At 42.7% G+C, this 24,421-nt stretch overlaps 1 protein-coding gene across 2 annotated transcripts in view; it reads right to left on the bottom strand.

Moving 5' to 3' along the window:
- PHACTR1 (phosphatase and actin regulator 1) overlaps positions 1-24,421 on the bottom strand; it is a 396,039-nt gene that overhangs the window by 70,603 nt on the left and 301,015 nt on the right. For both annotated transcript variants that reach the window (XM_040432504.1, XM_040432503.1), the window contains one exon: positions 8,585-8,665. In XM_040432504.1, coding sequence (XP_040288438.1) covers positions 8,585-8,665 — 81 coding nt within the window. The remainder of the gene's footprint in view (positions 1-8,584; positions 8,666-24,421) is intronic.

Below are 24,421 nucleotides of genomic sequence, written 5' to 3'. Positions count from 1 at the left end.
TGAATGTATTCTTTTTTTGGGGGGGAATGGGTGAAATTATTATGGGCCTCTTTGGTCCTTTATTATTACATTACCATACTTTAAGTGGTGAAACAATGGGTGAATTTATGAAGGGCACCAGAATTGTGGTGTACAAGCCTCGCTAATGTGTAAAGGGCACCAGTTACCAGGATCATAATATCAAACCAGGCACATTGCCAGCTGATAAAAAGCTTACCTTTCTCTCCAGATTCTTTATGGCATTCAGAAGAAATATTCTTTTTTTAACATTAGGAAAATTAGTCCTCAAAGCTCGGAAGCTGTCTTACATTTAGAAGTGGTGCTGGATGCGCCAAAGTTATGGAGAGACCTGCGCTTCTTCATAACTCCGGTGGATCCACCACCAGCTATAGGCCTTTATTAAGACCGTTGTCTAAAACGCCAGTCTTAATAAATGTGCCCCATAGTTTTAGCAAAATAGATGAAACACTCACTAGGACCCAGCAGACTCCTCATTTCCAGATCGTTTATTGATTGCAGTCTGGAAGATTAACTTGCATACATCAAGTTTAATAAATAATGTGAAAAATCTCACATTTTAACTAATCTCACACATGAATAAACTAGAAGTGGCAGAAGTAAGAAAAGCTGGGAGGTTATGAATAACAATACGCCGAGACTCCTTCTCCCCACTGCATCTTTCTGATTTATCATTAGAGAAAACTAGTACGCTGCCTCTTGTGAAATCCTGGCAAAGCCAATCAATCCGTCTTGTGGAGCTGCTATTTATACTTCCAGAATATAAAGCACCCAGAAGAAAGTTTACTTGCAGACCGTGCTTCATTGAATAGCCTCCTTTTCTGTCTGTATACAAAGAGGTTTCGAGCGGCGAGCTGTACATAACAAAGACGAGGCTCGTCACTGGATACAAACACTATCTGACAGATTAACTTCTGCGCTGCAGAGGGTGGGCGACTCCTTATTTCTCATCATCAACAAGAAGGAGATGCATAACCTAAGGGTACTTTCACACTAGCGTTATTCTTTTCCGGCATAGAGTTCCGTCCTAGGGACTCAATACCAGAAAAGAACTGATCAGGCATATCCCCATGCATTCTGAATGGAGAGTACAGGGAGTGCAGAATTATTAGGCAAGTTGTATTTTTGAGGATTAATTTTATTATTGAACAACAACCATGTTCTCAATGAACCCAAAAAACTCATTAATATCAAAGCTGAATATTTTTGGAAGTAGTTTTTAGTTTGTTTTTAGTTTTAGCTATTTTAGGGGGATATCTGTGTGTGCAGGTGACTATTACTGTGCATAATTATTAGGCAACTTAACAAAAAACAAATATATACCCATTTCAATTATTTATTTTTACCAGTGAAACCAATATAACATCTCAACATTCACAAATATACATTTCTGACATTCAAAAACAAAACAAAAACAAATCAGTGACCAATATAGCCACCTTTCTTTGCAAGGACACTCAAAAGCCTGCCATCCATGGATTCTGTCAGTGTTTTGATCTGTTCACCATCAAAATTGCGTGCAGCAGCAACCACAGCCTCCCAGACACTGTTCAGAGAGGTGTACTGTTTTCCCTCCTTGTAAATCTCACATTTGATGATGGACCACAGGTTCTCAATGGGGTTCAGATCAGGTGAACAAGGAGGCCATGTCATTAGATTTTCTTCTTTTATACCCTTTCTTGCTAGCCACGCTGTGGAGTACTTGGACGCGTGTGATGGAGCATTGTCCTGCATGAAAATCATGTTTTTCTTGAAGGATGCAGACTTCTTCCTGTACCACTGCTTGAAGAAGGTGTCTTCCAGAAACTGGCAGTGGGACTGGGAGTTGAGCTTGACTCCATCCTCAACCCGAAAAGGCCCCACAAGCTCATCTTTGATGATACCAGCCCAAACCAGTACTCCACCTCCACCTTTCTGGCGTCTGAGTCGGACTGGAGCTCTCTGCCCTTTACCAATCCAGCCACGGGCCCATCCATCTGGCCCATCAAGACTCACTCTCATTTCATCAGTCCATAAAACCTTAGAAAAATCAGTCTTGAGATATTTCTTGGCCCAGTCTTGACGTTTCAGCTTGTGTGTCTTGTTCAGTGGTGGTCGTCTTTCAGCCTTTCTTACCTTGGCCATGTCTCTGAGTATTGCACACCTTGTGCTTTTGGGCACTCCAGTGATGTTGCAGCTCTGAAATATGGCCAAACTGGTGGCAAGTGGCATCTTGGCAGCTGCACGCTTGACTTTTCTCAGTTCATGGGCAGTTATTTTGCGCCTTGGTTTTTCCACACGCTTCTTGCGACCCTGTTGACTATTTTGAATGAAACGCTTTGATTGTTCGATGATCACGCTTCAGAAGCTTTGCAATTTTAAGAGTGCTGCATCCCTCTGCAAGATATCTCACTATTTTTGACTTTTCTGAGCCTGTCAAGTCCTTCTTTTGACCCATTTTGCCAAAGGAAAGGAAGTTGCCTAATAATTATGCACACCTGATATAGGGTGTTGATGTCATTAGACCACACCCCTTCTCATTACAGAGATGCACATCACCTAATATGCTTAATTGGTAGTAGGCTTTCGAGCCTATACAGCTTGGAGTAAGACAACATGCATAAAGAGGATGATGTGGTCAAAATACTCATTTGCCTAATAATGCTGCACGTAGTGTAATCTGTTCAGGATGCATCAGGATGTCTTCCGTTCAGTCTATTTGACTGTTTAGGACGGAGATAATACCGCAGCATGCTACGGTTTTATCTCCGTCCAATATTCCAGAACACTTGTCGGAATGCCGGCATTTTTTCCCATTGAAATGCATTAATGCCGAGTGTTCCGGCAAGATCCGTTTATTTCGGATGACACCGGAGAGACAGATCCGGCATTTCAATGCATTTGTCATACGGATCAGGATCCTGATCCGTCTGACAAATGCCATCAGTTTGCGTCCGTATTACCGGATCAGGCGGGCAGTTCCGGCGACGGAACTGCCTGCCGGAATCCTCTGCCGCAAGTGTGAAAGTACCCTTACATAAAACATACCAGTATATTGTCAAAAACTCTACAGGATCATCTGAAATCAGCTCACAACTGGCTGTCCAGTAGGTGGTACAAGGAAGATGCAGGACATTCCAGCTAGTTCTATCAATCTTCTAGAGTAAACTAGATGTTGCTAGAAAACTGTAGGGAGCAACCAATCAGATGTGTCCAGGCAATATTCTAGAAGATTCTAGAACTGGCTGTGAATCATATAAAAGGCCAGGATTTGAGACCCAAGAGAGAGGAGGGGCAACAGAAGAAGTAAGGAAAGAACAAAGGAAGGAGGAAGAGAGAAAAACAGAAGAGAACACAGACGAAAAGAGAAGTGCAAGAGAAACCTGGAGGGGCCATAGAAAAGACAGGGGCTGGAAAGACCCAAAAATGAGTCATGTATGGTAACAACTCTATGCTATAAGGATTAAGTAACTTAGGCTACTTTCACATTAGAGGCAGAGTGATCCGGCAACACGTATGCCAACTGATGGCATTTGTAAGACTGATCAGGATCCTGATCAGTCTTAAAAATGCCCGATCAGTCAGAAAAATGCATTGAAATGCCGGATCCGTCTTTCCGGTGTCATCCGGCAAGACGGATCCGGCATTTATTTTATTCACTTTTTTTTCGGTCTGCGCATGTGCAGACTGGAAGGACGGGTCCGGCATTCCGGTATTTTGAATGCCGGATCTGGCACTAATACATTCCTATGGAAAAAAAATGCCGGCATTCAGGCAAGTCTTCCATTTTAATTCCCCGGGAGATAAAACCATAGCATGATGCGGTTTTATCTTTTGCCTGATCAGTCAAAATGACTGAACTGAAGACATCCTGATGCATCCTGAACGGATTACTCTCTATTCAGAATGCATGGGGATAAAACTGATCGTGAAAAACGCTAGTGTGAAAGCATCCTTAGTTGTATAGTTACCAAATGGTCTTGGGAGTATCTTTATATTTGAATCTTGTAGTCTAAACAATTGTAACTACTATTGTGTACAAGTCTCTCCGTATGTGATGTTTATTTACTTACTTCCATATATGCTCATCATTAATAATTCTTGTAATATCAATATTGGAACACTGTACAATATACTTATTTTATCATTTCACTCTTGTGTCTCGCCGAATACAGCCTGCCTAAATTCACCTTTACATGGATGAAATTGTGTACACTGACCTAAACTAAAACAAGTGAGGCCTGAAGTTCTTTAGATGTCCATCTGACTTCTTTTGTGACCTCTTGCATGAATTGTTGATGCGCTCTTGGTGAAATTTTAGTAGATTGGACACTATTGGAAAACTTCACCACTATTCCACATTTTCTTCATTTGTGACTAATGGCTATAACGAAGGTTTGCTGGAGTCCCAGAGCCTTAGCGATGGTTTTGTAATCCTTCCCAAACTCGTAGATTTCAATGCCTTTGTTTCACACCTGTATATGAGTCTCTTTAGAGTGTGACTTCATGTGCTGCTTTTTGAGACCTAGCTTGCCTCACATTGCCAGACAGGTTCTATTTAATGGGAATCTGTCATCAGAAAATAACCTATTGTTTAAATCACATTTTTCAGGTTTTTTTTTTAAAGAGTTTTTACACTGGCCATTAGGTCTAATAATATGTTATGATTTCCTGTTCAGTAGCTATTATCATTACCTCCGCAGGCAAAATTACAATGACAAGTACCATCTACAGGCTCCGCCATTCACATTAGGTGATATCACAACTTATCAACTCCCTCCTGACCTCTGCATCGGTCACAGAGCAGGCCTAGAAAACTCTTCCCAAGTCAATAGGGTCCTCTCCTGTCCATTGTGTCCATGGCCCATATGCTCTCAAAAGACAGGAAGTCCTAACATATTGTAGGCCTGGTGGGCATTGTGAAAAAAGCAGGATTTTAGGTTGCTTTTTTTTTTTATATATATATATAGATAGTGACATGGAAAATAAAAAAGAGTTACAAAAGCAGTGAACCTTCAGGGACAATACCTTTTAGATGAATTTCACAGACAAGACCACTGTTTCTTGAACAAACCCCCTCAGTTCTAACACATAACCCAGTAGAATGAGGCAGAAACTTTAGTAGAAGTATGCTGCAATATGTATAACCAGAAATACATGTATTCAATTATTTCAATGTATTTAATATATATAATATTTAATATATTGATAAGGAGTAGTCAGCATCTACATGAGAATCGTTTGAGCCATTTTTTGTAAGACTTCAGAACATTTTTCAAAAGTAGAAGCACAGTCTACTAAAGCCACTAACTCGTCTTTGCTGAAACTTCTCTTAACGTACTTAGATGAATATTAATATATGTAAAATATGAAGGATTACTTTGCAGTTAGGCAGTTCAATTACGAAGGTAGCAGAGTGCTGCAGGAAATACAGAGATGAACAGAGAGAGAAAAAGGTCTAGAAGCAAGAGTACTGGCATGAGACTAAGACGTCACACCGATTCCTAAGCTCAGATGAAAGAAATCCCAGTGCATTGCTGAAATGTATAATAGCCCATGTCCCACTGATATTATACTTTTTTCCAGAAGCACAACAAAACATAGATAAAATTGGTTAGCAATATTAATACCTCAAGAAAATTTTTTAAAAACTTCAGAGAGGTGAGGTATACAGGGTGGCCCACAAAAAAGTAGCCTGCCTCCAGCGATAGTATGACAAGATGAACGAGCAAGTGGACTTTGATTACCCACAAGTCACAAAAGATGCTGAAAGTGGTCCACGTTCACCTCTAGGCATCTTTGGGCACATCAGATTATGTTGGCTGATGCTACTTGTGATGTTGCAGATAGTGTTTGTGATGTTCTCCTTGAGTTCATCCAGGGGATGTGGATTGTTAGCGGACACTTTCTGTTTTAAATTTCCCCACAGATAAAAATTGCATGTTGACAAGTCTGGGGAACGTGGTGGCCATAACCCCTTGGTCATAATTCATGAACCCGTGAGGTGCGGCATGTTCTCCATCTTGTTGAAAAAAGCAGGACATTTTTTCTTTTGGTGTTAGTTGGTTGCAAAACTGTTTAAAGATGTCCAGGTAAATTGTGGTATTCACAGTTGAGTTGAAGAAAATTGGGCCCATTATTCATGTTCCTGACACTGCGCACCAAAGGCCAATTTTCTGGTTGTGAAGTGGTGTTTGGTGAGTCAAATGGGGATTTTCAGCAGACCAGTATCTCGAATTCTGGGAATTTATGTGCTCTGATAAATGAAAGCAAGCTTCGTCCGCTGTGAAGTACAACAATGGGTCCGAATGTCTGTCAGCAATCATAGTCAGCAACTAAGTCCAGTCATTTCCATGTTTAGCTTTGTCAGACTCCTTCAGTTCCTGCACACGTGTTACTCGGTACGGTTTCAGGTTCAGGAGATTTCAGCACTCGCTGACATGTCGTTCATGATACACCAACTTGCTGAGATGATCTTAGACTTGATATTTGGGTGCTACTTGCAATCCACTGCTGAATTTCATGCTCAACTTCAGCCGTCCTGATCGATGGAGGCCTCGATTTCTTCATGTTTGCGACAGAGACAGCTTGATGCCATTTCTGAACCAGACTGGTGGTTTTGTTCAAGGGTACTTGTCGGCAAAGGTCTCTTGTGTTTCCTTAAATGATTTGCTTCGCACATAGCCGACCACCATCACTATTCTCTGTTCCAGGGAGAACACCATCTTTCAGACACAATAGGCCCCTTTCTTCAAACTTAATAATAAATCAGTCTTAGTTGCCCGCAGCAACCAATCAGAGCACAGCTTTCAGTTCCTACAGGGCTCTAAAAAAATGAAAGCTGAGCTCTGATTGGTTGCTATGGACTACTAAAGCAAATTTACTATTAGGCAGTTTGATTTGCAGATACTGGAGACGGGCTACTTTCTCATGGGCCACCCTGTACTACATAATATGTATTAATCTGCCTAGTTGTAGCCTGAATATCTAGCATCAAGAGAACAGTCATGGATCACTGCATAACTGGACACATTTGCCATTCGGAGGCCTGGGGTGTATGAGAACAACTACTATGGCAACTACTAAAGCATTAGCCATTTGTTTGTTAGGCTTCTTTTTTTTCCAGGTAAAAATATAATGGTTAGAATTTTTACAGAATCTTGTAGCCCCCATACAGTATAATATCTTCATGTAGCCCCCATACAGTATAATGTCTCCTTGTAGCCCCCATACAGTATAATGTCTCCTTGTAGCCCCATACAGTATAATGTCTCCTTGTAGCCCCCATACAGTATAATATCTTCATGTAGCCCCCATACAGTATAATATCTTCATGTAGCCCCCATACAGTATAATGTCTCCTTGTAGCCCCCATACAGTATAATGTCTCCTTGTAGCCCCCCATACAGTACAATGTCTCCTTGTAGCCCCCATACAGTATAATGTCTCCTTGTAGCCCCCATACAGTATAATGTCTCCTTGTAGCCCCCCATACAGTATAATGTCTCCTTGTAGCCCCCATACAGTATAATGTCTCCTTGTAGCCCCCATACAGTATAATGTCTCCTTGTAGCCTCCATACAGTATAATGTCTCCTTGTAGCCCCCATACAGTATAATGTCTCCTTGTAGCCCCCATACAGTACAATGTCTCCTTGTAGCCCCCATACAGTATAATGTCTCCTTGTAGCCCCCATACAGTATAATGTCTCCTTGTACCCCCATACAGTATAATGTCTCCTTGTACCCCCATACAGTATAATGTCTCCTTGTAGCCCCCATACAGTATAATGTCTCCTTGTAGCCCCCATACAGTATAATGTCTCCTTGTAGCCCCCATACAGTACAATGTCTCCTTGTAGCCCCCATACAGTACAATGTCTCCTTGTAGCCTTTATAGGACAGCAAGCCTGGGCTGCCGGAGGACAAGACAGACAGTGGAAGTGGACGGAGCCTGTCACCAAATTTGCTGCATGTTTTGAGTGTTTCTTTCTTCTAAATGGGTATTTATTGCGATATATATCATTATTGCGATCAATTTCTTAATATTGTTATTGTGGGAATATCTTTGATATCGCCCAAACCTAGATAGATTTGACTTTGGCTTCTGTGTAAGATTTACATTTGGAGACACACTGATTGAATTATGCCAAGCTGTGTGATTGGGGCAGGTTTTGTGTGTACTCCCCAAAACGAGCCATTATAACTAAGGAAAGGTATTTGGGATTAGATTTATGATAACGTAATATTTACATATTTTCAGTAATTTTTTTATCTTAATTCCTGGAGAACCTCTTTAATGAAAGGGTTTTTCCAGGTCTCCCATATTAATGATGTATCCTCAGGATAGGTCATCAATATCAGATCGATGGGGATCCAACTTCCACCTGCCCTCTGAAGTAGCACCTTTTCAGGCCCTGTTCTAGGCATTAGACAGTGTTGTGTGGATCATAGAGTCCATCAACATGAGGACAACAAGAAATAAATACACAAAAACACAATTAAAAAAATTATGAAATAAATATACTTGCGGCAAATCTAGCCACCTATCCCACAAGGTGTTCAGACATATTGGTAATAAAGTTTACCTTTATCATAGATCTCCTTTAATACGCCTCTCTTAATGAGTTCTTCTCTGCTCTGTCTCATTGAGATTTTCCGCTCTAGTGCTAAGAAAAAAGAGCACAATGAGAGAATTACAAATTACATGCATTCAGCGTTTTATTACATTTACCAGAAAAATCTGAATAAAATGTATACTTTCATCAAAGACCCCACTAAGTCTTGATTTTGAACAGTTCCTATAGAAACCCTATATAGTATTCATCATCGGTCTTCAGTTAGCTCCTGAACATTCCCTAGTGGTGGCTGCAGGAAGTCTAGTTATATTTTATAGAAGTTGATCCAACTGGATAACACCGGTTGATTTGCCCTGTTACAGTATATGGATGATCCAAAACGGGGACCATGTTTAGGATTCTCCCTCCTCCCAAGAGTCAAAGAACAGACCGGGTACATAGAGCAGCGTTTACTCTGGAGGACTCACCACAGCCAAAGAATTGTGCAGCTTCCCACAGTGTCCGTCAACTGGTCGCTGGAAGTTTCTGCAATCAGAGAGGGTGGTGATGTCCAGTCAAGACAAGTCTATTAAGGCCCCTTTCACACGGGCGAGATTTCCGCGCGGGTGCGATGCGTGAGGTGAACGCATTGCACCCGCACTGAATCCGGACCCATTCATTTCTATGGGGCTGTACAGATGAGCGGTGATTTTCACGCATCACTTGTGCGTTGCGTGAAAATCGCAGCATGCTCCTCTTTGTGCGTTTTCCACGCAACACAGGCCCCATAGAAGTGAATGGGACAGCGTGAAAATCGCAAGCATCCGCAAGCAAGTGCGGATGCGGTGCGATTTTCACGCACGGTTGCTAGGAGACGATCGGGATGGAGACCCGATCATTATTATTTTCCCTTATAACATGGTTATAAGGGAAAATAATAGCATTCTTAATACAGAATGCATAGTACAATAGGGCTGGAGGGGTTAAAAAAAAAAAAAAAAAAAAAAATTTAACTCACCTTAATCCACTTTTTAGCGCAGCCCGTCTTCTCTTCTGTCTTCATCTTTGCTGTGCACAGGAAAAGGACCTGTGGTGACGTCACTACGCTCATCACATGGTCCGTCACATGATCCATCATCATGGTAAAAGATCATGTGATGGACCATGTGATGAGCGCAGTGACGTCATCAAAGGTCCTATTCCTCAAAGAAGAAGACAGAAGAGATGCCGGCTGAATAAAAAAAAAATTTAAACCCCTCCAGCCCTATTGTACTATGCATTCTGTATTAAGAATGCTATTATTTTCCCTTATAACCATGTTATAAGGGAAAATAATATAATCTACAGAACACCTAACCCAAACCCGTACTTCTGTGAAGAAGTTCGGGTACCAAACATGCAGATTTTTCTCACGCGCGTGCAAAACGCATTACAATGTTTTGCACTTGCGCGGGATAATCGCGCATTTTCCCGCCACACAACCGCATCTTTTCCGGGCCAAAAACGTGACGCCTGTGTGAAAGAGGCCTAACTATGGCTGTGGAACGTAAGCAGGGGATTTGGAGCTTTGTAACACAACAATGGAGTTACGGCCACTTGGTTTTGTACTTGTTTTCAAGCGGAGAGACAGTCAGATATATAGCAAATTAGTGACTGCCTGATAGCACTTGGTAGAACAGTACAAATATATTTTATAGAGCTATTATTATCAGGAGTAATGTGAATATGGATATTTATTCTGCTGGGTTCTGCTCCTGCAAATGCCAAGAAGGTGGTGCTTCACTCTTCTCTCTCCCTGAGTGACAGCTGTAGCATCCAACCAAGAGACCACTAGAGCTGTTACGTAGAGCAGAGGGGTGGTCAAACAGCTCAATAAAGAGAGCACTTCACTCCTGGACACTTCTGGAGCAGAACATGGCAGAATAAAAGTTTATATTCCAAATAATAAAAGCTCTACAAAACGTATGCTTGTCCTGCTCTCTCCAGGCAGTTAAACTCTCTTTAACACACTGCCAGTCCCTACAACAGTGCCAATACTAGTTCTTACAATCTGAGGCTACTTTGACATCTGCATTTTTGCTGGATCCGTCATGATTCAGCAAAAACGCTTCCATTATGATAATAGAACTGTCCGCATCCGTTATTAACGATCTGGTTGTATTATCTCTAAAATGGCCATGACAAATCCAGCACTAAAACCATTGTAAGTCAATGGGCGCCGGATCCGTTTCTTTTGTGTCCAAGAAAACGGATCTGGCACCATCGAGTTACATTGTGTGTCATGCCGGATCCGTCTTGCTTCGCATCCCATGTCGGGCAGAAAAACGCTGCTTGAAGTGTTTTTCTGTCCGGCATGGGAATGCAACCAAACGGAATGGAATGCATTCTGGTGCATTCCGTTCAGTTATGTCCCCTTTGACAATGAATGGGGACAAAACTGAAGCTTTTTCCTCCAGTATTCAGATCCGATCACGGATCTCAATACCGGAAAGGAAAAGCGCAGGTGTGAAAGTAGCCTTGCAATAGTATTGATACATGTACACCATAGAGATTCTTGAATTCCCTGGTACTGGGTAATATGAAGCATCTGATATTTTAAGCAGTACATAGGTAGTAATAAAACTACCCAATGGGGCGAATTTATCAAGAACTGGCAGATATCCCCCGTGACGCCACAAAATGTACATAATTTATGACGAGGCACATGCATCATCATAGATTAGCTGCCTCCTCCAACAGTCCATGCGCCGAAACTGAAATTTACGATAGCTATGGAAAAACGGACGTAAGCGATGATAAATGTTCCGAAGCCTATGGCCCACCCACCCCCTTTAAAGAAACATTTTCTAGATTTTATGTTCTAGATTTAGGCGCCATGGTGTTTAAAAAGGGGGGGGGGGGGGGGGATTTCTCCCGTTGTTTTTAGGACCTATCCAACACCCTCTTTTTTTTTAAGCAGGAGTCCTTCACATCAGTGTCAGTATTGTCAGAAACACTCTTTTATGTGAAAATCTGTGCCGTGGTAAACTAGCAGGCTCAATTTCGAGATTCTTCCAAGACATCTGACACCTGCATAAATAAGCAATGAGCTGCGCACACATCAGAGGTTTGAGACTGTCAGATGAAGCGCCAGAGATATGCTCTAGATAGCGGCTTACAACTCCACTATCTCTTAAAGCAAATTAAAGGTCAGTCTTTTGGCACACAGACATTTGTCACAGCAGTCACTAAGGAACCTTACAGAGAGTCGGCATTTTGAAATACCCTCCTCACCCACCTCCTCCATGCACAGAAGTCTCTGGATCTTATCCTCTACATATTCTAGCATCCAATAGACACCATAGTCGTTGTATAGATTGTTCTGTAAACTGAGCAAAAGTGATCAATTACCGAGTAGTGTAAAAGCATGGAATGACGGATCGGCAAGCGATAATCGTTTAGTTTGACGTCCTGGTGATCGCTGATACAGACACCTAAATTCTCAACGGGTACGGTTTACAGCACGGATGTGGAATCGTTATGCCACTAATGTCCTGGTAATTATTTCGGCAAGAAATCCGTGCACAAACCACAAAAGGGTGTGGATTCGAAACGAGATCATGATCGACAAGCTGCCAACCAAGGATTTAGGTGACAATTAAAGGGGTTGTCTCACTTCAGCAAATGGCATTTATCATGTAGAGAAAGTGACTACAAGCCACTTCCTAATGTATTGTTATTCTCCATATTGCTTCCTTTGGTGGTGTTATTCATTTTTACATCACATTATACACTGCTCGTTTCCATGGTTACGACCACCCTGCAATCCATAAGCAGTGGCCATGCTTGCACACTACAGGAAAAAGTACCAGCCTAGGTGAGCTCCCACAGCCCCGGCCACCAGAGAGGCTGATGCTTTTTCCTATATTGTGCAAGCACGGCCACTGCTTATGGATTGCAGGGTGGTTGTAGCCATGGAAACGAGCAGTGTATAACGTGATGGAAAAATAAATCTAGCCAAAAAAGGAAGCAATATGGATGATAACAATACATTAGTAATTGGCTTGTATTGACTTTCTCCACATAATAAATGCCACTTGCTAAAGTGACACAACCCGTTTAAGGACAAGAGAAATAAAGTGGCAGAATTTTTGATTAAATAAAATCTTTATCTCAGAGTAGAGCTCTACTACACTGGACATATTACGAGAGGCCAGTTAATAAAAAAATAAAAAAAAAACACATGATAAAAATAATTCAAGGGAAAATATAAGAAAAGGTAACCAGCAACAAGATGGATGAGGTGGTTCAGACTTCCCCCATTTATATACTGTACTGTACATATTGTATAAAGACAGGACATTTCAGAGAAATCCTACAGTATTTGTATGGCCACCTACTATACTACCTACCTGATGGCTCTTAGAGGGAACCTGTTAGGAGCTTTATGTTGCTGAACCCATGGGCAGATTGAAATATTGACACTTCCCTGGTTACAAACTGCAATGTTTTGCTGTAAAAATCGAATGAATTGGGAGAAGAGCCACAGGGCCGGCTTCTCCTCACCTGGCTTGATTGACACCTCCTTAGTTATACAGAAATACAGAGGGGTCTGTCAATGAAGCAGAGCCCGCAGAGAGAACCTGGAGGGGATCCGACCCCTGACGAACTCGAGGAGTTTCAGAGTAAAACCCAGAACCTTATGGTATTTCATGCTGCTCGTGATTCAGCCGGCAGAAATCTTTTGACAGGTTTCCTTAAATGTTCCAAATTTGTGCAGCTGTGATGCAGAAGTGACGTTGTGACCTGTCTCTCGCTCCAATGCATGTGGCAGAGTTCATGATTAAAGGGGCTCCTGATTGGTGAGGCTTCAACACCCCACATCCCCACCGATCAGCTGTTCCCTTCAGCCTATGGAAGTAAGTAGGAGCTGAGCTGCAGTAACCAGGCACGGCCACTACACCATGAGCGGAGCTGTCCTTCCTGTTCCATTCAAGTTGCTAGTCGGAGGCTGCAAGCGAGACCTGATCAGTGGGGGTGCAGGGTGTCAGACCCTAATTGGATATTAATGACCTATCCTGAGGACAGGACATCAGTATTGGGAGCCTGAAAATCCCCTTTAACTGGAGCAATCTTTAAATTACATCTTGTATACTGTACGTCCCACACAACACCTCTACAGGAGAATCGCGGCAGACTGTCCATGGGCCTATTCTTCCCATGTGCCTATGGACTGCAAAAATAAAGGTTTATTTCAATCCTTTCTAAACTGCTAGTTTTAATATTGGCCACGTGGCTTCATTTTTTAAAGGCTCATGATTAATACTTATCTCCTTTATAACGTTGTACTATAGTACTTTTATTCATATCATGGCAGCCCTCCACCGGTGCACTATAAGTCCAGTTCTCCACACATTCTGCTTTCTCCATTCATGGTATGACACATGGTTAGATTTAGAGATGAGCGAATTTCCGCTTATGAAATTCGTCTGAGATTCGCTTACTGGTAAAAGCAGAATTGCGTTATCGATCCTGTTACCACGAACCATAACGCAATTCTATGACGGAATGACGGAGTCCTCCCCTGCATGACGGAAACAGGACGGATCCGTTTTGCAGCCCATGGACCTCTATTATGACGGAATGAATAACGGAATGCCTCTAAAGGCACTCCGTCATAGAATTGCGTTATGGTCCGTGGTAACGGAATCCACAATGCAATTCATCTTTTACCACCAAACAAAGCGTGAATGAATTTCAAAATATGAAATTCGCTCATCTCTTTAGATTTCTGCACCACGGTATTAAATGGAAGCTATTTACAACCTCCTCCTCCACTCACAGCTGGACCCCGGAACTTGCTGCTGCCTCATTAAGCAGACTCATTTCATTTACTGATCTTACTATAGCAGACGGTGAATAATCTCCTCCTCGGCTCTGCCTTCCATGAGTCACCTGCACAACCATAGGAAACGTATTTTATGATGAGACTACAGGAGGTGATATTTAGGGTACATTCACACGACAGTCAAATACCGTCATGCGACGGCGCCCCTTTATGCCGTTTTCACAACTACTGCAGTCTATGGTTCTATTCACATGGCTGTTTTGTTACTGGGCCGTGGAGAATGGGCGTCAAAAAATAGGGCATGTCCTATTTTGTCTGTTATCATGGACCAACAGCCCCCATACAGTTCAAGGGTTCTTTCTAGGTTGTGAGAATGTCGCCTAAGGGTGTTGCCGCATGTTCAGGTTTTTTGGTGCAGTTTTTAAAGCCAGAACCAGGATTGCATTGAAAAATGTGGGGAAGTAATATCTGGGGGTCTCTGGGAATTATTTAAAATGGCTGCCAGCAACCTGTCCTAGAATGTGACCAGGACTGGTTGCCTCCACTTGCAGAGCTGCCTAGGGGGGTGAAAGGTCTGGACCTCACTGCTCTACAATAGATGGTAATGATGTGACCCTGCCTATGATATGCCATCATGGCTGAGCAGCCTGACAGGAAAACTGTGCAGTGAGGCCCTGCCCTCCCCCATCCCTAGTCAGCTCTGCAAGTGGTGGCAACCAGTCCTGACGGCATTCTAGGACAGGTTGCTGGTGGCCATTTTATATCATTCCTACAGAACTATTTTAATACTTTCTCTTCTTTTATGATATACACCTGATTTTGGCTTCAAAAACTGCATAAAAACTGAACTTGTGGAACACCCTAATTTATGGGGACTGAGACTAAGTCCACACATTTTATTAACAGTAGATGTCCATATATTGGAGAGCTGTTCTAGCTTCTTCAGTGGGGTTGCATCTACAAGGAATGCTCATTGCATTATGATAGTATTGCACCGAAGTGAGCGAATTTGGTAAATGTTAATGGAATCTCTAAAATGTATCACACTTCTGACTCTTAATAGAGATACGACAGAAGGTATGTAAAGCATAGGTTCCTAATTATTTGGAGGTCGTGAGCCCTTTGCATATATGACATGATATGTTGAGTAACACTGGCAATTAAAAAAGACACACTATTGGCCTCTGTTGGATGAAGGAGTGGCTCTGAAAGTGATGTGAACAGAGCCTTACTTAGGTGTTAGTGATAGGGATTTGACACTGGTTCCATTCCCTAGAATTGCTATGATCTCCCTGGTCTCCTCCATGCCCAACGGTATCTGCAGAAGCTATATGCAGGGGCCCTGAGAGCCACCGGGTAAACCACCCTTTATGAAGCACAATCAACAATCACTATTGAAAGGACAAATGTGTTACTGGGAGGCTGGAGATGAAACCAACAAGGGGGTTCTTCAAGTGAGTAGAACAAAAAGACCTAACACAGAACTTCCCTATACAGCAGTTGCCACTCGAACAACCACAAACCTTGAGTTCTTCATGAAGCCTACAACCTCTGAAGATGTTCATTTAGGATTTAGCCGCCCAAGGTAAAAATTCCCTGATTTGACAGTGGAATTCTGTTGAGAAAAATCTGTAACATTTCTGCCATGTGTGGCCATACCCTAACAGGTTATTTTTGTGTGGAGTTCTTAGCTACCATAATTTCCAACAAAAGAATGTACTGATTACCCAGAATAACACATCTCTAGTCAATGCCTCGAAGGGACACGCATAACATCCCCAGCAATCCAAAACCCAGAACCCCTCTTCTATCATGTAATAGGGTAATGCAACAATGTACTAAGACTGATTCTTTTCTTCATATGTTCCAAAGAGTAACTCCAAGCAATACCTCACATGCGCAAGTACCTGAGAAAATATTTGATTTCATAATTTTAAAAATTTTCATTTCCGTGAAAATTCACAATAATGTTTGATATTAAGGAGACACTTCCAAAAGTCCTTTACACATTCTGCATGATCTGCCTATGGAGAATTTGAAGAATTCATTTACTATTTTAGGACTTTGATGTGGGTTGTGCAGCTGTAGATATTTTGTGCAGCCTAGCAACTCACACGGGCTTGGAACAGCTTTAAGCCTCCAGAATTAGATGGCAAGAAGATTACTCCCATCTTGTCTGTCAACCACCCCGTAAGTCTTGCACAATCCCGACTGTAGAGCAAGTGGAAGTGCCCAACTCACATGCAGTCACATTTATAGGAATTTGGAGAAAAACCTGCCACAGTTTAATGGGTTTCGTTTTAACGGCGTTCACTATGTGGTAAACCTGACCTGTTACCGTCATCGTCAGTGTGATTATGGCGATACCACATTTATATAGTTCTAGCATCTTAACCCCTTAAGGACCCAGGACGAGAATGCTTGTCCTAAATCGCCGGTACTTTGTGCCCCAGGATGAGCATTCTCGTCCTACGGTCCTCCCCCCCTTTTGCGGTGTCGCGATCAGCAGCACGGATCAGGCTGTTACTGACAGCCGGATCCCTGTTGCATCCACCAGCGCTGACCACGGCATTTGGGAGGTTTGCGCTCCCTCTCCTCATACATCGGGTCCCCGCGCTGCAGTTGCCATGGCAGCCCCAAGCCATTCAAAGGCAGCAGCTACGGAGGCCTATGAGGCCCAGCCCCCAGCCTGGGTTTTATAGGCAAACTATCAGTGTATTACACTGTGTAATACACTGAAAGTCAATGCAGTACAATACAGATGTATTGTGCTGCATTGAAACAGGGATCAGTCTCTGTAATGTTGAAGTCCCATAGTGGGACAAAAATAAAAAATAATAAAAGTGAAATACAAATGTTTTTAACAATAAAAAAATAAAGTTTCAATAAAAAAAGCCCCTTTCCCATAAAAAGAGACTTAAAATTGTAAAAAATAGAAACAAAATAAAAAAACAGACATATTAAGTATCGCCGTCATCTCATCTCATAAAAAATGAGACCCTAACTAAGACAATTGACCAAAAAAAAGGAGACTTAAAAACATCATTTTTTTGTTTCACAAATGTTTTTATTGTTTAAAACTAAAATATACCGGTATTTTAAAAAACAGACATATTAGGTATCGCTGCGTCTGTAATAACCTGCTCTATAAAAAAAAACACATGACCTAAGCTGTCTGGTGAACACCATAAAAAACTAATAAAAACTGTGCCAAATAAAGCCATTTTTTGTCAACTTTCATCACAAAAAGTATAATATTAAATGATCAAAAGTCATATGTACCCAAAAATAATACCAATCAAACCGTCATCTCATTCAGAAAAAATGAGACCCTAACTAAGACAATCACCCAAAAAATTAAAAAGATATGGCTCTCAGAAAATGGAGACACTAAAACATAATTTTTTGTTTAAAAAATGCTTTTATTGTTTAAAACCAAAATATATATATAAAAAAGACATATTAGGTATCACTGCGTCTGGAACAACCTACTGTATAAAAATATCACATGAGCTAACCAGTCTGGTGAACACCGTAAAAAAATAAAATTAAAATTAAAACCGTGCTAACAAATCCATTTTTTGTCACCTTACATCACAAAAAGTGTAATACCAAATGTTGAAAAAGTAGTTTGCACCCCAAAATAGTAAAAATCAAACCGTCATCTCATCCTGCAAAAAATGAGATCCTACCTAAAACAATCGCCCAAAAAGTAAAAAAGATATGGCTTTCAGAAAATGGAGACATAAAAACATGACTGTTTTTCTTTAACCACCTCCGGACCGCTGTACGCACAGACGCGTCCTGGAGGTGGTTGATTCATTCCGAGTGGACGCGCCGGCGCGTCCTCTCGCGAGACGCGAGATTTCGGTCACAGCCGGCCCGCGCATGCGCATCGCGGGCCGGCAAAAGTTCGAGGAGAATTGCATCAGCAACCTGCCAGCCAATGATCGTCTCTGGCAGGTTGCTGATTTTTAAAAAATCGAATCACAAGCCAGATAACAGATCATATTAGTAAATATGATCTGTTATATGGCTTCTCTGCTCCTGTGCTGGTCCTTTTCGTCGGTTGGATCCAGCACAGGAGCAGACTGAACTGTGAGTAGCACCAACACTACACCTTAGCCCCAGATCACCCCCCTGCACCCCAATTAACCCTTTGATCACCCCTTTGATCGCCCCTGTCAATCACTAGTGAAAGACAAAAAGTGATCAGTGTAAACTGTCACTTTTTTTTTTTCCCTTGTATTGGCTGTTAGGTTTTAGGAATAGTTTAGGCCCCTTGGTTAGGTAGTTAGCGTCAGTTAGCGCCCAGCCCACCGCACCGCAGTCACTTTTATTCGCTGATTAGCGTATCGCTAATCAGCATTTGTACTTTTATAGTATCTGTAAGTGATCAAAACTGATCACGGTCAGATCTATAATTGTATTAGTGTCACCTTAGCTCGCCCTCCACCCAAAACGCAGTGTTTGCCCGATCAGGCCTGATCGGTCGCCCACACGTGCGTTCACCCACGCCCGCCCCACCGCAGTGACAAAAAATATATTTTTTTTGATCACTGCACATTCATTTTACACGCACTGCGGCGATAAAAAAATCAGTTTTGATATTTTTTATCAACCGCAGCGGCCTCCGGTACTTCGCTAGCCTCCCCTTTGTAAGACAGGTTTGCTTTTTTTCTTGGGTAGTCTCAGGGAATACCCCTAAATTTAGTAGTCCAAAATGTCAAACAGGGGGTATTCTTCTGAAGAGGCCTACAGGATTCTGACCCAGTCGGATGAGGAATGGGAACCCTCATCTGACGAATCTAGCGGGTCAGAATATGAACCTGTGGAAAGCAGTGGCTCTCTGACCCAAAGTTCGGACGAGGAGGTGGAGGTCCCTGATAGCACCAGGCGTACCCGGCCCCGTGTCGCTAGACCACAGGTTACGCAGGATCCGCTTCAAGAGCAGCAGAGTGGGACTGTCACTGCCGGATCACGTGGTGAGGCATACACCAGCAGCGCAGCCCTTCCTGGACCTAGTACCAGCACTGCCGTACAACCTGGTGAAGTAGTGAGCACCAGAAGGGCAGTTGAAGCTGGTACGGTGGCACGTGCAGTAGTTACCCCGTCGCAGCCACCGCACAGACAGGCCCGTAGAGCCCCTAGAATCCCTGAGGTGCTGGCAAACCCTGATTGGCAGTCACCAACTTCAGCCGCACCCTTAGTTCCCCCTTTCACCGCCCAGTCTGGAGTTCGGGTTGAGACGGCTCAAATCGGTTCGGCCCTGGGATTTTTTGAGCTGTTCTTGACTGCGGAGCTCTTGGACTTAGTCGTGGCAGAGACAAACCGGTATGCCACACAATTTATAACCGCAAACCCGGGAAGCTATTATGCCCAGCCTTTCCGGTGGAAACCAGTCCAAGTTTCCGAACTTAAAATTTTTCTGGGCCTTCTCCTCAACATGGGTCTAACTAAAAAGCATGAATTGCGGTCATATTGGTCCACGAACCCGATTCATTACATGCCCATGTTCTCTGCTGCTATGTCCAGGACACGATTTGAGACCATCCTGCGTTTTCTGCATTTTAGCGACAACACCACCTCCCGTCCCAGAGGCCACCCAGCTTTTGACCGGCTCCACAAAATTCGGCCCCTCATAGACCATTTCAACCAGAAATTTGCAGATTTGTATACCCATGAGCAAAACATCTGCGTAGACGAGTCCCTAATACATTTGTATATAAAATACAGCGGCTCACCCCTATCACGTATGGATAGGTGCTCACCCTCCGGTCCTACCCTCAGGACCTAGAAGGAAAAATGGAGTGTATACAAAATGAAGGGGCACTCACATAGGGGAACACTGGACGATTAAGTAAATGTAATTTAATATTCTAAAAACAAACCCCTAAAATATACTAAAAACATATAATGTAACAACCTATAAATTACATATATGTGAATCCTAATAGCACTTTGGTAAGCGTGCTGGCGTAAAATGCTGTTAATGCGTGGTATCACATACAGTCCATGTAGACAATCTCTTAATGTAGATATAAACTCGCCAGTCTATAAATTCATAGATACACAGGCATGTAATTGTGGGTATAGTGAAACAATGTCTCAATTGGTATAGAAAAATGACCGCACAATGTGTTCCAGTGGTAACAGTGGTGTGAGATATCCGGAATATCACACCAGTGATTTATAACACTATGTCCAATTGCGATAGAACATGGGAGTCCAATATTCAATTAAGCACGTTGGGATGAACTTCCCAGTTACTTACAGTGTCCAGCCGCTTATGGTGACCCGGTCTCTCCCCTCCTCACTGCTAGACCGCAGTGTATAGTTACCCAGGTGGCCGTGCCTGGCCGGCCGTGGCGTCCCACGTGACCTGGTGATCTGGGGTTCCGGGCGGACGCTTTAGTGACGTCACTACTGTGCGGCGGCAATTTCAAATTCAGAAGTCAATCTTTAGCGATTACAGCTAGATATCCAATTTCTTTGGTCTTTTGCTTGAATCCACGCTCACTCTGTAATGCCAGACGCGTTTCAGGGTCTTACACCCCTTCCTCAGTGGCCACCGAGTGAGTGGATTCTCACTCCTTATAAATGATACTGACCCACCCACAATTGTGCTTTTTTTCAGCTTATTGCAATACATGGAATGGATTTGGTTGTTCTTATATTGCTGTTACAATTTATACATAAATATGATTAAAAACATAAATATTACTCCCCATATAATGGCTACAATGTTAAAATGTTAAGATAATAGTCCTAGGGAAGAATTGCAAGGTCGGTGATACATTTTGAAATAAAAACGCATCAAAACCGCAGCCATGTGAACTGCGTTTTGTATGCGATTTCTATAATTTAATGTTCTGAAGGGCAAGATGATCCCTACCAAGGGACTTGGACCTAAACCGCATCAATATATTTGAATCTTGTCTGCGGTTATGTGGTTTGTTGATTTGTTCCTCAGATTTCATATATTGCTGGGATAATTGATAGTAATATATGTGGGGAGCAGTCCCATGGGGAGGGGAATCACAGTTGATAATTGATCAATAATTGACACTGTGATTCCCCTCCCCATGGGACTGCTCCCCACATATATTACTATCAATTATCCCAGCAATATATGAAATCTGAGGAACAAATCAACAAACCACATAACCGCAGACAAGATTCAAATATATTGATGCGGTTTAGGTCCAAGTCCCTTGGTAGGGATCATCTTGCCCTTCAGAACATTAAATTATAGAAATCGCATACAAAACGCAGTTCACATGGCTGCGGTTTTGATGCGTTTTTATTTCAAAATGTATCACCGACCTTGCAATTCTTCCCTAGGACTATTATCTTAACATTTTAACATTGTAGCCATTATATGGGGAGTAATATTTATGTTTTTAATCATATTTATGTATAAATTGTAACAGCAATATAAGAACAACCAAATCCATTCCATGTATTGCAATAAGCTGAAAAAAAGCACAATTGTGGGTGGGTCAGTATCATTTATAAGGAGTGAGAATCCACTCACTCGGTGGCCACTGAGGAAGGGGTGTAAGACCCTGAAACGCGTCTGGCATTACAGAGTGAGCGTGGATTCAAGCAAAAGACCAAAGAAATTGGATATCTAGCTGTAATCGCTAAAGATTGACTTCTGAATTTGAAATTGCCGCCGCACAGTAGTGACGTCACTAAAGCGTCCGCCCGGAACCCCAGATCACCAGGTCACGTGGGACGCCACGGCCGGCCAGGCACGGCCACCTGGGTAACTATACACTGCGGTCTAGCAGTGAGGAGGGGAGAGACCGGGTCACCATAAGCGGCTGGACACTGTAAGTAACTGGGAAGTTCATCCCAACGTGCTTAATTGAATATTGGACTCCCATGTTCTATCGCAATTGGACATAGTGTTATAAATCACTGGTGTGATATTCCGGATATCTCACACCACTGTTACCACTGGAACACATTGTGCGGTCATTTTTCTATACCAATTGAGACATTGTTTCACTATACCCACAATTACATGCCTGTGTATCTATGAATTTATAGACTGGCGAGTTTATATCTACATTAAGAGATTGTCTACATGGACTGTATGTGATACCACGCATTAACAGCATTTTACGCCAGCACGCTTACCAAAGTGCTATTAGGATTCACATATATGTAATTTATAGGTTGTTACATTATATGTTTTTAGTATATTTTAGGGGTTTGTTTTTAGAATATTAAATTACATTTACTTAATCGTCCAGTGTTCCCCTATGTGAGTGCCCCTTCATTTTGTATACACTCCAGAGTCCCTAATACATTTAACCGGGCGCCTTGGCTTCAAACAATACATCCCAAGCAAGCGTGCCCGGTATGGGGTCAAATTGTATAAGCTCTGTGAAAGGGCCACAGGCTATACCCACAAATTTCGGATCTATGAGGGAAAAGATCAGACCCTGGAGCCGGTCGGTTGCCCTGACTACCTGGGGAGCAGTGGGAAGACAGTCTGGGACTTGGTGTCACCCTTATTCGGCAAGGGGTACCATCTTTATGTGGACAATTTTTACACAAGTGTAGCCCTCTTTAGGCATTTGTTTCTAGAATGGATTTGCGCCTGTGGCACCGCGCGAACTAGTCGCGTGGGCTTCCCCCAACGGCTCGTTACCACCCGTCTTGCAAGGGGGGAGAGGGCTGCCTTGTGTAATGAAGAACTGCTCGCGGTGAAATGGAGAGACAAGCGTGACGTTTACATGCTCTCCTCCATTCACGCAGACACGACAATCCAAATTGAAAGGGCAACCCGTGTCATTGAAAAGCCCCTCTCAGTCCACGACTATAATGCGCTCATGGGAGGGGTGGACTTCAATGACCAGATGTTGGCTCCCTATTTAGTTTCCCGCAGAACCAGACGCTGGTATAAGAAGGTGTCTGTATATTTAATTCAATTGGCGCTGTATAATAGTTTTGTTCTCTACAGTAAGGCTGGGAGAACACGATCCTTCCTCAAATTCCAGGAAGAGATCATCGAGAACCTCCTGTATCCAGAAGGTTCCGTGGCCCCATCCACCAGTGTAGTTAGCCGTCTACACGAGCGACATTTCCCCAGTGTCGTTGCTGGTACCTCAACCCAACCGCCACCCCGAAAAAAATGTTGTGTCTGTAGCAGGAGTGGAATAAGGCGTGACACCCGCTATTTCTGTCCTGACTGTCCTGACCACCCTGCCCTATGCTTAGGAGAGTGTTTCCGGAAGTACCACACACAGGTACACCTATCATAGGGATTGCATCTCACAGGACAGGCACACAGGGCTATTAGGGCCCTTTTACTCACAGCTGCTGCAAACCTCTCCTTTCACCTGGGATAAAGTGCATAACGTACTTCGCCACATCTTTGGGCGATTTGCGCTTTGCACATTGTCCCATGGGGAAGGAGAGGTTTGTTCTATAAAGGTAAAAAAAACTAAACAAAAAAAAAATTACCGGTAAGTAAAAAAGTTAAAAAAGTAAAAAAAAAGTTAATATGTTCTGTTCTGAAGATAATAAATTTATTGCGTTGCGGCCTGGTTTTTTCTTTTTTGTTTTGTTTTTTTTACCTTCCAGGTGGACCAACCGATCGACTAGCTGCAGCACTGATGTGCATTCTGACAGAAGCATTGCGCTGCTGTCAGATTACACGCAAGTCGGTGTATGCGGCGCTGCAAGACGAGATTTCTCCTCAGCAGTAAAAGATACGTTTGCCGAGGCATATGAGCTGAGGAGGTGGCGGTGTTCATATACTTTGGCAAACACTTTGTATATATATAAAAAAAAAAATCCCGGCAATGATTTATTCATCCACATCGATTGATGTGAATGGAGAAATCTGGTTTGCCAGGGCATACGAGCTAAGTGGGTATGGATGTTAGGTGGAGCTCCTATGTCCTGGCAGACGCCTTTCCCCTCCTTTTTCTTTTTTTGGCAGAGATTTTTTCATCCACATTGATCGATGCGAATGAAGAAATCTGTGCCGTTCATTTTTTTCTTTCAGCCCAGAGGCTGAA

Source organism: Bufo bufo, chromosome 5 (assembly GCF_905171765.1).
Source record: "Bufo bufo chromosome 5, aBufBuf1.1, whole genome shotgun sequence".
Classification (NCBI taxonomy): Eukaryota; Metazoa; Chordata; class Amphibia; order Anura; family Bufonidae; genus Bufo; species Bufo bufo.
Note: the sequence above shows the minus strand (reverse complement) of the source record. Positions and strands in the feature narration are given on the sequence as shown.